We start from the raw sequence: 18,690 nt of genomic DNA on the forward strand, positions 1-18,690 counted from the left end.
AGAAAATTTTGAGAATAAAAAAATGGCTGCACATGGCAAACTGAAGGAAGTCCTCTACAAAGGAAAAACAATAAAACACAACTCTCCCAGAAGATCACTGCTAAACTTCGAAATCAAAACACCAAGAGAAAATACTCTTATACAGGAAAAAGATTACATACAAAACAAAAGTTAGTCAAACTCACATTAGATTTTCCTATAAAAATTATAAATGGTTGAAGAAAACTTGAAATTCAATACATTTAAAATTAAAAAACCAAAGCTTAGATCCCAGGATATCTCCCAACAAATCTAAGCATTCTTTTGGAAGGCAAAGGATTAACACTGAAAATGCAAAGAACCTCATAGAACTAATACAGAAAAACCCTCTACAGCAAAAGAATTTTTGGGACAAGGCTGGAGAGATAACCAGGATAGTTATAACTGCTTTGAACAAGATGAGTACAACTGCAGTGAAGACTGCTGGAAGTTGGAATCAGAGTTGAATCATAGCTCTGCAACTTATGACCTCTGCATGACTGGGTACAACACTCTGGCCTTCAGTAAAATGACAAGCCAGAATTTTATTGTGCAATAAGAAATTACAAATATAAGGAATTCAAAAAATGAAAAGACTTTTATAAACTGATGCAGAATACAGCAGAACCAGAACATACATAATAACAAAAATATAAAGAACACTAAGGGAGTATCATGTCCAATCTTGCAAATAATGAAAGAAGTGGTAGACTGCAGAGATGATCTTCCATTACGGAATAAAAAAGGACTGTGGAATAACTCTGAAGACCCAGTAAAGGTTGAGTAATATAAATTTGTAGTGAAGTCAATTTGCTTGGTTGTGTCATAACCAGTCATATTCTACAGCACGTGCAGAGAAGAAGAGAAGGTGAATAGTAGAGGTAACCTAACATTCAAGAATGAGCAGTGACAGGACAAGGGGGAAAGGAATTTGAGAGCAGAAGTGGGTGAGAGTAGTTGAACTCGTTAACTATAGGGTCAAGATTTTCAAGGAAGGAAAGTAAGACCAGCATTGAGGTGATGACGGGAGGAAACTGAGCAACTTGAGGTCTTGGAGAGGTCCCAGAATAGGTATAGGAAACGTAAGGCACAGGGAGACATGTGGACAGAAAAAGTAAATTCAGAGTCCTAGATCAAGCAGAAGAACAGTTATGAGATGAAATCACGGATGTGACCATATCTACATGTGGCAGAGACGGTGGGAAGGTCATGGGTGTTGAAAAGACTGATCAATTAGAAACCTACAGTTTCTAACAGAGCATTGATTGGTCAGCTGAAGTTCTTGAGAACAAGGGACATAGAGGATGACTGTAAATCACATTCTGAATTCCTTGAGAAAGGAACAAGAATAATGTGTCCAATGTCACAAAGACAATCATTAACAGTACTCTATTATTCCCAGGTTCGCAGATTATAAATCCAAGGCTCTTTCACCACACCAGTCTGTTCCCCCTCCCCCAAATCCCACTGCTCTTACATATTTCCCAGAAGTATAGAACACTTACAAATTTTATTTTCTTCTTTAGTTCTGAATCAATGGTCCCTCTTGGTCCAATTTGTGCAATCACTGATTTAAAAGTATTTTCCAGCTTCAAAAAATAAAAAATAAAACTATGGTGTCAAGAAGATGGTAAAAGGTAAAATATAAAAAAGATACAAAATAACATTTCTTTTACTTAAGCAAATGTACTTTTCAACATAAATCAACAAGCAAGTTAAGATACACTCAAGTAGTATTTATTCATTCAAGGTGCATGATCAAAAATATTGTTTTACCTTAGAATTTCCCATCATAATCAATGTTATCTTCTAAGATGGTACTAATGTTAGTCAAGTGGAAGACTCTTCACTTAATCATTATCTTTACCTAGAACTTTTCCTCCTTATACTAATTCTTAGTGAACATTGTCAGTTAGCTTACCAACACTTTTTTCAAGCTAGGAGGAATTCTCCTAACCATAGTCTCCCTAGCATCCCAATGTTGCAATGAACAGTTCTGACAGCAGAGTGGATTTCCATTTGTTTCCATTTTTCAAGGTATTTTTGGCACTAAGTAAAAGGTCTTTAAAAATCTATCACTATACATTACACCCTGAAACAACCTTTGTTTCTTTGAGTTTCATATTAAAATGACTTTAATGGCACTTAGTTTCAAATATGTATTCATTGTTAGATCAAAATTAGTAAAGGTTTAAGGATGCCAAGTCACTTCCATGTGAAAAATTAGACTATTTATCCCTGAAATAACTAAACAATTTGGGTTTTAAAAATCTAAAGCTGTTTTTTATTGTATAGTTAGCATATATTCTATTTGGGAGACAAACTGAATTTTTTTAAAAGCATTATCACCTCCAAAGTTTCCCACCTGGTATAATTTCTCAGACTGGTACAAAGAAGAGGCCTCCACACCATTCAATTCTGTGGTTTTCACTGGATGTGGCTGTTTCAGTACCTCAGTAGCTGAGGCAGGTTCTGGCAAATGTGTCTTTACTATAGGTGTTGGCATGCAGGACTTGCCTTGTTTTGTTCCAACTTGTGCTGTTTTACCTTACATGTATAAAAGAGAAGTGAAAAAAATCTTCTCAAAAGCCAAGCTTATTGACTTAACATACTTTCAAGAAATTGACTATTAATCTATCACCACTATCTCCTTATAATCTTATCAACAAAATATGATAAAGAGAAAGGCTATCAATTACTCAAAATAGGGAAGAAGTTACTCAACTAGATTCCCACTTGTTAGTGAGACTTACTTCAACTATAATAGGCAACCATCATCTAATGAGATTGCAGTTTAAAGTGGAAAAAACACATTGGACTGAACACTGGATTCAGCAGTCCGAACACCCGAGATCCAACTTGACTACTGGTAAGTGACTTTGGGCAAATAATTTACTTCTTTGAACATCAGCTTCCTCATTTATAAAAGACAGGAAGAATACCTACGCTGTACATATGAAGACAAAGTGGCTTAGATCTCTCTCACCTGACTACCAAGAGTTAAGTTAACTGGGCATTTTTTCCCATGGCTCCATTCATACCCCAAAGCTGTGCCCCTGGTGGAAGACAAGAATCTTCCCAAAGGGAAAAGTATTACACTTTCATCAAGTGTGTTCTCCTGCTAGCTCTTACAAATCTACATAGCCTACCTTTCAAGGATCTCGTGAAGAGCAAGTAAAAATCTAAATAAAAATCACTTTGTAAACCATTAAGAATCATTAAGTATAAGAAAAAAATGTTAAGTATTATTATACTGCAAACAATACTGGAGTTCTTCAGGTACTTTTAAGCAGTGACACTGTAAAAACCAGATGGCCACAACACTGGTGCCAGTAGATAAAATTGCATTTTAGATGATAAATTTCATCACTCAATGTGTGTTATATCTGCTAAGTCATAATAAATATGTGTAGAGTTAACACCTTCAACTACCCTCATTTAATTTTTAAGAGAAAGAGGAGGGAAAAAATATCTGAATTTGCTACCCATGCTCACACTCTCACCTGCTGGTAACCCCCTCTTCTGTTCACTTGGTAGATTTTGCTTTAAGGTCAACAAAGAACCTGCCCGGGTCTGCTCAACAGCAATGATATCTGAAGCTGCACTCAGCACTTCAAACATAGAAAGAAATCCGTATTGCATGTATTGGAATGATCGTCCAAATCGCTTTGCAAAGGCCTTTTCGAAATCAGAAAGGAGGATTGGAGAAAAAGCCAAGAGGTCTCTTAGCTCACTCTTTACCACAGTTGGAAGAATGGGAAGTATCCTCCCCCAGAAAGGTAGTCTTTGACAAGAACCAGAACTAGAACCAACACTTGCCCTTCCTTTCTGGGCAGAATTTCGAAGCTTCTTACTACTCCTTTGTTTTGCAACCAAACTTGCTATTCCTTTGGTTGTTTCATCTGGAATGGCTAAGAAAAGGGAAGAAAAGAGAACATTATGACGGCAGTTCCTCCTTGAGCTCCCTATAAACATATCTTTAATTTTATTTGACACTACTTAAACTATTTGTGTATATGTATATGTGTATGTATTATATAATGTTCATATTATATACTATGTTATACATACACATATGAATGGTATACACATATTATATATCATATATACATATATACACACATGCAGTTTTTTATATTGCCTGGTGTTTTAATTTGAACTTGGGATGGTGCAAATGATTAAAAAAAAAAAGAAAAAAAGAAGAGCCAGAAAAATCTTTAGGGATTACATCTAGTCTTTTCCCTTCTTCCTATACTTCCCGCTTTTTGTTTATTTCAAAGTTAAGCTTTCCAGAGGATAGAAAAGACAAGCAAAAATACTGCTTATTAACTCCTAGAAGATTTAAAACCCACATAAAATGATTAAATTTATCAATATTATTTCTCCAGAGATCTAACTATTAGAGACAATACAGTATAAGTGATGGACTTGGCAGTCAGCAAGACCTAAGCTTGAATCCCGCTTCACACAGTTAGTAGCTACATGATGCTGGACAAGTCACTTAACTTCTCTGGGTCCCAGTTTCCTCATCTGTGAAATCAGAGGGTTGGATCTGATAACCTCAAAGGTACCTTCCAATTCTAAATCTGGGATCCTATGAAGCAGAAGAGAATTGAATTTGAACCCTGCTGGTGAACATTTACTAGATGTGTGACCCTGGGCAAGCCATTTAATATCTCCAAACCTCATTCTTCTTACTCTGATGCCTGTATGAAGTGCCCCATGGTTTGGCAAGTCCCTGCCAAAAGAGGGAAAAGTCGGGCTTCTAATAGAGTCTCAGTAACAGAGGGCACCTGTTTTTGAGGACCAACTTAGATAAATGGAGAAATGCTCATCATCACTAAGTCACATACTCGGTGATAAATTTTTTGGACGTGACAACCAAGTGAAGAAAAACGCAAAATAAAAATATCTCTTAGTTATGCATGCCTTTCCCACTTCTGCTTCTTCAATGAAAACGATAAAGTGGAAGCAATGAGGGCAGAGAGTGTTAAGAAGTATAGTTTTTAGACCCTCCATAAGAATTAACTTAAGGTAAGAACTTTCTCCAAAGACATATTAGAAGAACTGAATTTCATCAGTTTTGGCTTTCTTGATATAAACGAAATCAGAAGAGAGGTGAAATAAATAAGCTGTCAGAGGTGATTTTATCATTCTTCCAAAGGCATCTGAGACACTTTATGGGATATCTAGTCATATTGCATCAGGGCGCTCATATTAACTATTTTTCTGGAAGATTATATGCAAAAATAGCTGTAGCATGTGCATCAACATCCATAGAAGACAAAGGGATACACCCTTTACAAAGCACTCAATGAGAACTTAAAAATGCAAGGTACAATTGGATACACAGTGATCTCAATGCAAAAGGAGGAACAGGTGATGCCCAAAGGGCTATAAAAATGTGCATGCCGTTTGACCATGCAATACCACTTCTAGGGCTGTATCCCAAAGGGATCACACAAATGGGAAGAGAGCCCATATGTACAAAACTATTTATAGCAGCTCTTGTTGTAGTGGCCAAGAATTGGAAATGGAGGGGATGCCCATCAATTGGGGAATGGCTGAACAAGTCATGGTATATGAATGCAATGGAATACTATTGTGCTATAAGAAATGATGAGCAGGTAGACTTCAGAAAAACCTGGAAAGACACATATGAACTGATGCTGAGTGAGGGGAGCAGAACCATGAGAACATTGTACTCAGCTACAGCCACATTGTACGATGACTAACTTTGACACACTTGGCCCTTCTCAGCAATGCAAGGTTCTAAAACAACTTCAAAAGGCTCATGATGGAAAATACTCTCCACATCCAAAAAAAAAAGAATTACAGAGTCTGAATACAGATTGAAGCATACTATCTCCTCTCCTTCTTTTTTGTTTTGTTTTGTTTCTTCTTTCTTGTGGTTCATTCCATTGGTTACAATTCTTCTTTGCGACATGACTAATGTGAAAACATGTTTAATGTGAATGTCTATGTAGAATCTATATCAGATTGCATGCCATCTTGGGGAGGAGGGAAGGGAAGGGGGGGAGATAACTTGGAACTCAAAATCTTGTGAAACTGAATGTTGTAAACTAAAAATATTTTTAAAAAATATGTAAAGCACAATCCAAGTACAGTACTATTGGCAGTACGAATAGAGAACAAACTTGCATTTCTAAACAAAAAAAGTAGGAATACGTGGACAGAAAAAAATACACTGGAAAATATGGCTCAGGGGTAAGGAGAGAAGCCAAGGGCTGTACACACACAAGCCTCACCTCTATATAACCAAGAATACTTTCTTTGAGAAAAGAATCATAAGATGTTGGACGGGGTAAGCACCAAGTAACATAAGAAAAATTATATTACTGATAGGAAATGATTTGTTACTGATATAAGAGTTATTCTCGAATCAAGTGTCTGTGTACAATCACACCAAGGGCTTGTTAAAGCAATGATTAAAATACAAAACTAGAAAGAATAAACATGAGAAAAAGCTAGGAAGTATAATTATAATAATTTCAGCTTGACCTATTTACACAGGTTCTTGTTGTAGTTACCTGGGGAATTCATGGACAAAAGAACATCAATACAAAAATCATAATCATAATCATTTCATATCTAAGTTCAACAGATGTAAATAAATTGCTGTAGTGACCAAGAATCTAAAAACCATCTTAATCAGAAAATACTTGACTTGTCAAGCAGAAAAGATATGGTAATCAAGAGCCAGCACCAATTAAGAATATAAACCTGAAATCACATGGAAAAGGATAGTGTAAAATCATGAGCACGGTGTTGCCTCACAAAAAAAGCAGTGGAGGAAGAACCAGTGAGAGGGCCTGTTTTGAGAGAATTTAAGGATGAAAATGTACGGAGGTCAATAAACAGAAGACAACAAAGATTTTTCTCATCCACTTTTCACCATCAAGGACAGGGGAGCTAAAGGACATTTGGACTTCAAAAACAGTCCTGGTGCGATAGTATGGGAGGGTGTTATGGGGTTGAAGGGGCCACAAAGACAGAAAAAGCAGCTGGCCCCAATCACCTGTACACAGAGGAGGTCAGTACTAGAGCTGACAATTTTAAACACATTGCAATTATCTATTTTCAAGGAATCTAAAGGAAGGCATGGTAACAAAAGCATGGAAAAAATCTTGGAACCACCAAAAAATAAACCAGAGAACATCGATAACTACCAAACCACATATCTACTTCATCTATAAAATTCTGACAGTCTACACACGCCTCAAGGTCAACCTTGGCAGGATATATCAGAAAAGGAGGCAAGTTTTCAAAAGCAATATTATCAGCTGACCGCATCATTATCATCACACAACTAAGTGAGATGTATAGATGGGTAGCAAGGTGGCACCAGGCCTGCAGTCAGGAAGGCATGAGTTCAAATCCGGCCTCAGACACTTTCTAGCTGTGTGACCTGGGCAAATCACTTAACCCTATTTACCTTTGTTTCTTCCTCTGTAAAATGAGCTGGAGAAGGAAATGGCAAACCACTCTAGTATTTTTTCCAAGAAAACCCCAAACGTGGGGTCATGAAGAGTCAGATGGGACTAAAAAAGAACTGAATTACAACAAATAGAAAATCTATGGCTCCCCCTAGACCTAACAGTTTGTTGACTAAAACAAGCTAGTCTTCTAGATGGGCTCCCAACTCAAGAGTTTAACTTAATCATCCACACAGGAAAAAGTAAGTGACTAAAGAATGTCTATGACATCATAATATCAGGTGGATGGGCAACCTATATAGATCATGTCTATAGTATATTTTATCTTGACAAATACTGCAAATGTACAATGAGTGGCATCCAGAATTCAACAGAAAAAGGGAAAAGAACTGCACTCCTTTTGGGTAATGATGTAGTATATTTCAAGACACCAAGCTCTCTCTGAAACAAAGGCCCATCTTTTTAATATCTATATTCTTCTGGTGAAGTGTTATTGCTACAAATTACAGGATACTGGACTGTCCGAAGAATTGAAATTGAGGGCAGTGGACAGGCACATGGTGGATGCAGGTAGGTTGTGTCACATTACAAATACATAATTACAAAGGAGAAGAAGTAGAATGTCAACAAAAACCCCCTGGGTTTGTAAAAGACTAGTTGCTTGTATAAAGGACAACCAATGGACAGCCCATGTACTCACCGTATCCTCACAGTATCAAGAATAAAAAAGAAAAGCCCCCAGAATGTTGGGTGAACCTTTCACTGAATTTTTGGAAGGACGCAGGATAAGCACGCGAGCAGCTCGGTTGTTCCTCGGGTCACAGGAAGGAATCATCACACAGGTGAGCTCGCAGATGCACACATGCATGACTATCAAAGCCCTAACATTCCTACTATGGACCTCACGGGATTCCTACAAGTACTTTGCAACCTTTAAAGTTGCATCAGTGACCTTACGGGGCCTCAGCTTCCTCAGGCACAGAATAAGAGTTTCTCCAGACTGGCTCACAGGCCCCCAGATGTGAGGACCCCTTCTCCCGGTTTCCACCAGCCCTAACACCTGTGCCGGCTACAAGGGTCGACTTCAAGATGGGGGCCGCCCCTGGGGCTCTGCGGCCTCCCTACCTTTGAGAATGACGGTGCCGTCTCCGCAGAGGTAGACGCTCACCACATCGGGCATGGCCAAGACCAGCTCCATGGTGGACTGGCAGCCCAGGACACGGAGCGGCAGGTGGCTGCCCACCATGGACAGGTACTCCCTCTCCAGCTGCTGCGGGGTCAGGCCTTCCTTGCTGGCGATGAGCAGGGAGAGGATCTCCTTCCGCAGACGCGCCTGGATCCTCTCCTGGTCCGCCATGCTGCCTTCGCTAAAAGAGGGCAACACACCGGAAGGAAATGAGAAATTTCAAGATTTTAACATTAGCGGTTAAAAATAGACTGGGCGGGTGAGTTAAGGGAGAGGCAGGGCAGCAACGTGCTCCCTTGCGCGGCTCCGGCCGAGTTGGCGTTTATTAAGTGCCTGCTGTGTGCCCGGCACCGGGAACAGGAGGGAAGGCCCTAGCGGCCCCTGCCCCACCCCCCACCCGGGTCGAGGACCACCAGACCCCGGGTGAGAACTTGCGGAAGCGTTCTCCCACCAAGAGGGCCCTCTGCCTGCTCTCCCTCTCCCACCCCAGGGGCCGTCCTGCCGTTTTCCTCCACCAGCCACACCTGGTCCTCTTCCCCTTCTCCCCGCTTCCCCCCAACCCCCCCCCCAGTCCACCCAGACACCCCCTGCACTAGCCCAGCACTTTCCCCGTCACGCGGGCCCGACCCCAGCCCCAACGTTCGCCTCCAGCCCGCCTCCCCTCAATGTCCTCCCATTTGCCCAATGTCTCCTCAGGCCGAGGTTGCAGGGCCGGGCCGGGCCTGGGTGTGGCAGGGGCCCTGGCGCGGCCCAGGGCTGAGTTTCGGCACCTCTCACCAGCTAGAGCTCTGCTGGCCTCCTTCTTTGGCCGCTGCCGCTGCTGCCTCCTCCCGCTGCCCTCGGTCAGGTGCGTGTGGCAAGGCGTGCAGAAGAGGGAGCCGTGAAGGAGGGGCCTCGCGGCTGCGCAGCACCGCCCGCCCGTCCTGACGCCCCTGACGCTGGACGCCGGGCCTGTGACGGGAGACTGCGCGAGGCGGCTGGGGCCTGCGGGACAGTTGGGGCGCCACGAGGCCGAAAGACAGGGCCAGGACTTGGGGCGTTGCCTTCCTTCCCCGCTTCTTGCGGCCGGGCCCCTGCCTGGCCTGGCCACGCGCACTCGCATCTTCTGAAGTGAGGGCCACTCCCTCGGGGTCCGCAGACCGGGAGCTGGCCGCCAGGTCGGGGGCTGCGAGCTTGGCGCGAGGTCTCCGGCCCCCGCGTTGACGCCGGGGTCGGGGCTCGCCATAGGGGCCCCGGAGCCCGGCCCTGGGCTGGCGGCCGTTGGTCCCGGCGGTCGCGGGCAGGGGCATCTCAGGCCGGCCGGGAGCGGAGCGAGTCCGGAGCGCAGGCACCGGGGGCACACCCCGGGAGGGGCGGGGGGGCAGGAACGGATCCGCTCCGAAGACTGGGGCGGCCACCCAGAGGAGGAAGGACGGGGCCGGGGGCCACATTAGCCCTAGTGGCCGGCCGGGTTCCCGCCGGGGTCCAGCTCAGCTCCGGGCAGGTCAGTGAGAGGCGCTGCTCTCTCCCCGGGGCGGTGCCAACCCTCTCCTCCTGGCCCCTTGCCCACCCACGTGATATCCGCTTTGGAGGGCCTGGGGCTCCGGAGAGTGAAGTAGGGGGTCTGGACTTCCGATCCCACCCCTGCCCAGCAGGGGGTGATGGAAAGGGGAGCCTGGGCAGGGAAACAATGAGGAAACAACTCAGGGTGCAGCCTCACTGGAGAGCCCTGGGCGCTGATGCAGATTCTGGAATTGGGAATCCTGTGAGTGCCTGCCTTACTCTCATCTGGAGCTTCCTCCTGCCCTTCTTCCACCCTCAGCGCCAGTCCCAGTAGGCTCTGCTCAGACTAGTGCCACTTGTGTGCCCCGCAGTGGTGGCGTCTGACCAGAAGCCTCTTGGACAGACTCCGAGGGAGAGTGAACTCTCCTTCCCCAGACAGCCCCTTACACTTCAGAATAGCCTGCTGATTGTTAGTGATAGTCATTTATGATCATTTGAACCCTAATAAGGACCCAAGCCTGAACTAAACAAGCAGACATGCTTTGCTTTGCTCCAAAAATGCCCATTCTTGTGTTAACAACTTTAAGACCAGATGAGACTGACCAGGACCATTCTCCCCCATTTTAACCACTAGAGGAAAGGATGCCTGGGACCATCCAGACCTTGTCTTGAGTAGTGGGATTACTCCTAGCTTAGTAGCCTATGGACATAGGCTATACTGGGGAAACACAGAAATCCTGGGATGGCAAATTCAGTTGACACTTTGTCAATTGTCTTCTTGTATTTACAACTTATTTAGCTAAGAAACTTCCTTTCTCATGCCATGGTTAAATATATATGGAGACCATAAATCTGAAGGACACAGACATCCTGAGTTGGGATTGTTCTAAAACATAAAAAGGCTTGCCTCTTTTAAATAAGGCAGTCAGAATATATGTTCTGGCTTCATGCATGCATGTATTCTCCTAGCTTTAAGGGAGTAAACACTATGAATTTATTACCTAGCTTGTTTGCCTCTTTTAACCAAACTTTGAGGTTGACATTAGCAATTATTTTTTCTTTCCCCCTCCCCCAGAAGAAGCCTTCCTTTTTACAGTTTCAAGTCATTCTTACTTCTGCTTTGTTCTTTCTGGGAAGGAGGAGGACAAGTCTAATCCCTCTTGCAGGTGAAAAGACCTTTGGGCATTTGAAGACAGATGAAAACAGTCTCATTTCCTTCTGCCAATGCTAAGCATGGTCTCCAGTCCCTTCCCAGGGTAGCTGGCGGCCCTCTGGACGTTTTTTTCCCGCACATCCTTAAAATGTGACACCTAAGGGGCAGCTTGGTGGTTCAGTGAGTAGAGCGCCATCCCTGGAGTCAGGAGGACCTGAGTTCAAATTGAACTTCAGACACTTGGCACACTTACTAGCTGTGTGACCTTGGGCAAGTCACAACCCCAATTGCCCAGCCTTTCCCCCTCCAAAAATAATAATAATAATAAAAAAAAAAACTAACGTGACACCTGAGTTTGCAGACCATTTCCTAATGTTTGGCTCTATTATACCTTTTTCAATTTATTATGAAATTCTTTTACTTTTAAATTTTGAGTTCTCTCCCTCCTCCCCCATCCCCACTTGGTAAGAAGGTAAACAATACACTAATTATACTTGTGAAATCATGTAAAATATAGTACCATATTAGCTTTTTAAAAAAATATATAGAAAGGAAAGTATAATTCGGTTTGTAACCAAAGTTCCTCAGTATTCTCTTCGGAATTGGATAGCATTTTTTCTTCGGCCACAAGTTGTTTGGAATTGTGTTTTCGATCTTTGTATTGATGAGATTAACCAAACTTTTCACAATTCATCTTCAGTATAATATTGCTGTTAATGTGCACAATGATTTTGAGGTTCTTCTCACTTCACTTTCTGTCATTTCAAATAGGTCTTGACATATTTTTTTTTTCTGAAACCATCCCCCTCTTAATTTCTTACAGCACGATAGTATTCCATTTCATTCATATACCACAACTTCTTCAGCCATTCCCCAGTTGACGAACATCCCTCAATTTCAAATTCTTTGGCCACAAAAATCACTGCTATAAATATTTTTGTACATGTGGGTCCTTTTCCATTTTATGATCTCTTTGGAATACAGCTGTAGAAGTGGTATTACTGGGTGAAAGGGTATGCAGTTTTTTAGCCCTTTGGGCATAGTTCCAAACTGTTCTCCAGAACGGTTGGATCACTTTACAACTCCACCAACAATGCATTAGTGTTCCAATTTTCCCACATCTTCTCCAACATTTATCATTTTCCTGTTTTGGCATGTTAGCCAATCTGGTAGGTGTACCTGAGAGTGTTTTTATTTGCATTATCCTATTGATTTAGAGAAATTTTTCATATGACTCTAGATAGCTTAATTTCTTCCTCTGAAAATTGCCTGTTCATATCATTTGACCATTTATCAACTGGGGAATGACTCATATTCTTATACATTCAACTCAGTTCTCTATATATTTTTGAAATGATGCCTTTATCAGAGACACTGGCTATCAAAATTGTTTCCCAGCTTTCTATTTCCCTTCGAATCTTGATTGCGTTGGCTTTGTTTGTGCAGAAACTTTTCAATTTAAAGTCATCAAAATCATCCATTTTGCATTTGATAATGTTCTCCATCTCTTGTTTGGTCATAAATTCTTTCATTCTCCATAGATCTGACAGGTAAACTATTCCTTGCTCTCCTAGTTTACATTTAGTATCAGTCTTTATATCTAAATCATGTACCCATTTTGACTCTATAGGGTGTAAGATGTTGTTCTGTGCCTAGGTTCTGCCATGCTATTTTCCAGTTTTCCCAGCAGTTTTTGTTAAATAGTGAGTTCTTATCCCAGAAGCTGGAGTCTTTGCATTTATCAAATACTAGATTGCTATAGTCATTGCCTGTTGTGTCTCATGTGCCTAATCTATTCAACTGATCCGCCACTCTGTTTCTTAGCCGGTACCAACTAGTTTTGATGATTGCTGCATTATAATACATTTTAAGATCTGGTATGGCTAGGCCACCTTCCTTTACATTTCTTTTCATTAATTCCCTTGATATTCTGGATCTTTTGTTCTTCCAGATGAATTTTGCTATTTTTTTGTAGCACTATAAAATAATTTTTGGTAGTTTGATTGGTATGGCATTGAATAAGTAATTTAATTTAGGTAGAATTGTCTTTTTATTATATTAGCTCGGCTTACTAATAAGCAACTGATATTTTTCCATATGTTTAGATTTGACTTTATTTGTGTGAAACGTGTTTTGTAATTGTGGTCATATAGTTCCTGGGTTTGTTTTGGCAGGTAGATTCCCAGATATTTTATAATGTCTACAGTAACTTTAAATGGAATTTCTCTTTTTATCTCTTGCTGTTAGGCTTTGTTAGTTATATAAAGAAATGCTGATGATTTATGTGGGTGTGTGGGTTTATTTTATATCCTGCAACTTTGCTAAAGTTGTTTATTATTTCAAGTAATGTTTTACTTGATTGTCTAGAATTCTCTAAGTATACCATAATATCATCTGCTAAGAGTGGTAGCTTTGTTTCTTCTTTGTCTATTCTAATTCCTTCAATTTCTTTTTCTCTTCTCTTGTTGCTAAAGGTAACATTTCTAGTACAATATTGAGTAACAGTGGTGATAATGGGTATCCTTCTTCACCTCCAATATTACTGGAAATGCTTTTAGCTTATCATAGGTCTTTTTTTTCTTTTTTATCTTTTTGGGATACAGACCTAGTAGTGGTATTGCTGGTCAAAGGGTATGCACAGTTCTGTAGCCTGCTCTGATCTACTTTTTTTTTTTAATTTTATTTTTTTTTCTTTATTTATTTTTAGTTTACCACACACGGTTCTACATAGTTTTGAGTTCCAGTTTTTCTCCCCTCCCTCCCCCCTCCCTCCCCAAGACTGCATGAAGTCTCATATAACTGTCATGTATAACTTCGCATTGAATTAATTTATGCTCTAGTCAAGTCGTGGAGAAGAATTTTGACCAATGGAATGAATCATGAGAAAGAAGAAACAGAACCAAAAAAAAAAAAAAAAACAAAAAAAAAACCAAAAAAAAAAAACCCCAAAAACAAAAGCAAAAGAGAAGCAGAAAAGGCGAGCATGTAGTATGCCTCAGTCTGTATTCAAACTTCGCAGTTCTTTCTCTGAATGAAGATAGCATTCTCCATCGTGAGTCCCCTGGAGTTGTCCTTGCCCCTTTAGGTTGCTGAGAGAAGCGCAGTATGTCAGGGATGGTCCTCAAGGAATCCACATATCTGTGGCTGTGCACAACGTTCTCCTGGCTCTGCTCCGCTCACTCAGCATTATGTCGTGTAGGTTTTTCCAGGTTGTTATGAAGTCTGCATCATCCCCATTTCTTATGGCACAATAGTATTCCATCACCTTCATATACCACAGCTTGTTCAGCCATTCCCCAATTGATGGGCATCCCTTTGCTTTCCAATTCTTGGCTACCACAAAGAGAGCTGCTATAAATATTCTTGTACATATGGGTCCTTTTCCCACTTGCGTGATTTCTTTGGGATACAACCCTAGAAGTGGTATTACTGGGTCAAAGGGTATGAACATTTCTATAGCCCTTTGGGCATAGTTCCACACCGCCCTCCAAAATGGCTGGATCAGCTCACAACTCCACCAGCAATGCAACAATGTTCCAATTTCCCCACATCCTTTCCAGCATTTATCATTCTCCTGATTTGTTATTTTAGCCAATCTGACAGGAGAGATGTGGTATCTAAGAGTTGTTTTGATTTGCATTTCTCTAATCAGCAGCGATCCAGAGCATTTTTCCATATGCCTGTAGATAGCTTTAATTTCTTCCTCTGAAAACTGCCTGTTCATATCCTTTGACCATTTCTCAATTGGGGAATGGCTTGTATTCCTATATATTTGGCTTAGCTCCCTGTATATTTTAGAGATGAGGCCTTTATCAGAGATACTAGTTGCAAAGATTTTCTCCCAATTTTCTGCTTCCCTCCTAATTCTTGTTGCATTGGCTTTTTTTGTACAAAAACATTTCAATTTGACATAATCAAAATTATCCATTTTGCATTTTGTAATGCTCTCTATCTCTTGTTGGGTCATGAATTCTTTACTTTCCACAAATCTGATAAGTAAACTATTCCTTGCTTTCCCAAATTACTTAGAGTATCAACTTTTACTCCTAAATCATGAACCCATTTTGACTTTATTTTGGTATATGGTGTAAGATATTGGTCTATGCCCAGTTTTTGCCCTACCATTTTCCAATTTTCCCAACAGTTTTTGTGAAATAGTGAATTATTAGCCCAGAAACTGGCTTCTTTGGGTTTATCAAAGAGTAGATTGCTAAACTTGTTGATTTCACCTACTTGTGTACCTATCCTATTCCACTGATCCACACCCCTGTTTCTTAACCAGTACCAGGCAGTTTTGATGACTGCTGCTGTGTAGTACAGTTTAATATCTGGTGTGGCTAAACCACCATCTCTAGCATGCCTTTTCATTAATATCCTAGATACTCTAGACCTCTTGTTTTTCCGAATGAATTTTGTTATTACTTTGTCCAGCTCAGTAAAAAAATTTTTTGGTAGTTCGATTGGTATGGCACTGAATAGATAGATTAATTTAGGTAGAATTGTCATTTTTATTATATTAGCTCGGCCTAACCATGAGCAACTGATATTTCTCCATTTATTTAGATCTGATTTTATTCGCGTGAAAAGTGTTTCATAGTTATGTTCATATAGGCCCTGGGTTTGTCTTGGTAAATAGACTCCCAAATATTTTATAGTGCCTTCAGTAACTTTGAATGAAATTTCTCTTTCTATCTCTTGCTGTTGGGCTTTGTCAGTAATGTATAGGAATGCTGAGGATTTATGTGGGTTTATTTTATATCCTGCAACTTTGCTAAAGTTGTTTATTATTTCAAGTAATTTTTTACTTGATTCTCTAGGATTCTCTAAGTAAATCATCATATCATCTGCAAAAAGTGATAATTTAGTTTCTTCTTTTCCTATTCTAATTCCTTCAATTTCTTTTTCTTCTCTTATTGCTACAGCTAATGTTTCTAGAACCAAATTGAATAATAGGGGTGATGATGGACATCCTTGGTTCACCCCTGATCTTATTGGGAATGCATGTAGTTTATCCCCATTACAAATAATGCTTGTTGATGGTTTTAGGTAGATGCTATTTATAATTTTGAGGAAGGTTCCACTTAGTCCTATGCTTTCTAGTGTTTTTAATAGGAATGGGTGTTGTACTTTGTCAAAGGCTTTTTCTGCGTCTATTGAGATGATCATATGGTTTCTGCTAGTTTTGTTGTTGATATGGTCAATTATGCTAATAGTTTTCCTAATATTGAACCATCCTTGCATTCCTGGAATAAATCCTACCTGGTCATGGTGTATTATTCTCGTAATGAGTTGCTGCAATCTTTTTGCTAATATTTAATTTAAAATTTTTGCATCAATATTCATTAGAGAAATTGGTCTATAATTTTCTTTCTCTGTTTTAACTCTACCTGGTTTGGGTATTAGTACCATATTTGTGTCATAAAAAGAATTTGGTAGGACTCCTTCTTCACCTATTTTCCCAAATAGTCTACAAAGTATTGGAATTAGTTGTTCTCTAAATGTTTGATAGAATTCACATGTAAAACCATCTGGCCCTGGAGATTTTTTCCTAGGGAGTTCGTTGATGGCCTGCTCAATTTCTTTTTCTGATATGGGGTCATTAAGAAATTTCACTTCCTTCTCTGTTAGTCTGGGCAGTTTATGTTTTTGTAGATATTCATCCATATCTGTAAGGTTGTCAGATTTATGGGCATACAGTTGGGCAAAATAATTCCTAATTATTGTTTTGATTTCCTCTTCATTAGAGGTGACCTCACCCTTTTCATTTTTGATACTGGTAATTTGATTTTCTTCTTTCTTTTTTTTAATCAAATTGGCCAAAGGTTTGTCAATTTTATTGGTTTTTTCATAAAACCAGCTCTTTGTTTTATTTATTAATTCAATAGTTTTCTTGGTTTCAATTTTATTAATCTCTCCTTTGATTTTCAGTATTTCTAATTTGGTATTTAATTGGGGGTTTTCAATTTGCTCTTTTTCTAGCTTTTTCAGCTGTATGCCCAGATCATTGATCTCCTCTTTCCCTATTTTATTCATGTAGGCATTTAGAGATATAAAACTTCCCCTAAGAACTGCTTTTGCTGCATCCCATAAGTTTTGGTATGTTGTTTCATTATTGTCATTCTCTTGAATGAAATTATTAATTGTTTCTCTGATTTGTTCTTTGGCCCACTCACTCTTTAGAATTAAATTATTTAGTTTCCAATTAGTTTTTAGCTTATTTTTCCATGGTACTTATTAAAAATGATTCTTATTGCATCATGATCTGAAAAGGATGCATTGACTACTTCTGCTTTTCTGCACTGGATTGTGAGGTTTTTATGCCCTAGTACATGGTCAATTTTTGAGTATGTGCCATGTACTTTTGAGAAGAAAGTATATTCCTTTTTATCCTCATTCAGTTTTCTCCAGAGGTCTATCATATGTGCCTTTCCTAAAATTCTGTTTACCTCCTTAACTTTTTTTCTTATTTATTTTGAGGTTAGATTTATCAAGTTCAGAAAGGGGGAGGTTGAGGTCTCCCAATATTATAGTTTTGCTGTCTATTTCTTCCTGTAACTCCCTTAACCTCTCCTCTAAGAATCTGTATGCCTTACCACTTGGTGCATATATGTTAAGCAATGATATTGCTTCATTGTTTATGGTGCCTTTTAGCAGGATATAATGTCCTTCCTTATCTCTTTTAATTAGATCTATCTTTACTTTTGCTTTGTCTGAGATTAGGATTGCTACACCTGCTTTTTTTACTTTAGCTGAGGCACAATATATTTTACTCCAGCCTTTTACCTTAACCCTATGTGTATCCCCCTGTTTCAGATGCATTTCTTGTAAACAGCATATTGTAGGATTTTGGTTTTTAATCCATTCTGCTATCTGCTTTTGTTTTGTGAGAATGTTCATCCCCTGCACGTTCAGGGTTATGATTTCTATCTGTGTCTTTTTCTCCATCCTAATTCCCCCTGTTTATGCTTTTATTTCTCCCTTTCCCCTTCTCCTCCCCAACAAAGTTTTGCTTTTGACCGCCGCTTTCCTCAGTTAACCCTCCCTCTTTATTCCCCTCCCTTATCTTACCGTTACCCACTTGCTACTTCTCCTCTTCCTTCTGCCCTCCCCCCTCCCTTTTTCCCCCCTTTCCCTCCCACTTCCCGTAGGACAAGTTAGATTTCTAAACTTATCAGAGTATGTTATTCCCTTCTTGAACTAGATCAGATGACAGTAAAGCTCAAATACTGCTCTTCTCCCTCCCTTCTTTCCCTCTACTATAATATGATTTTTTTCCACTTCCTTTGGTGTAATTTACCCTTTTCTACAACCTCCTTACCACTTCCCTCATAGCCCTCCCTTTATATCTCTTATTTATATTTTATATCTTTACATCAGTTAATTTATACAGGCAT

The 18,690-nt window shown here is 40.1% G+C and overlaps 1 protein-coding gene and 1 pseudogene across 1 annotated transcript in view; one reads left to right on the forward strand and one right to left on the reverse strand.

The window, feature by feature from the left end:
• The window catches only part of LOC118833265, a 54,471-nt pseudogene extending 45,639 nt beyond the window's left edge, over positions 1–8,832 (reverse strand).
• Positions 8,833–10,330: 1,498 nt separating this feature from the next.
• LOC118833266 (podocin-like) overlaps positions 10,331–18,690 on the forward strand; it is a 34,990-nt gene continuing 26,630 nt past the window's right edge. The window contains exon 1 of the mRNA XM_036740621.1: positions 10,331–10,405. Coding sequence (XP_036596516.1) covers positions 10,331–10,405 — 75 coding nt within the window. The remainder of the gene's footprint in view (positions 10,406–18,690) is intronic.

This window comes from Trichosurus vulpecula (assembly GCF_011100635.1).
Source record: "Trichosurus vulpecula isolate mTriVul1 chromosome X unlocalized genomic scaffold, mTriVul1.pri SUPER_X_unloc_8, whole genome shotgun sequence".
Taxonomy (NCBI): domain Eukaryota; kingdom Metazoa; phylum Chordata; class Mammalia; order Diprotodontia; family Phalangeridae; genus Trichosurus; species Trichosurus vulpecula.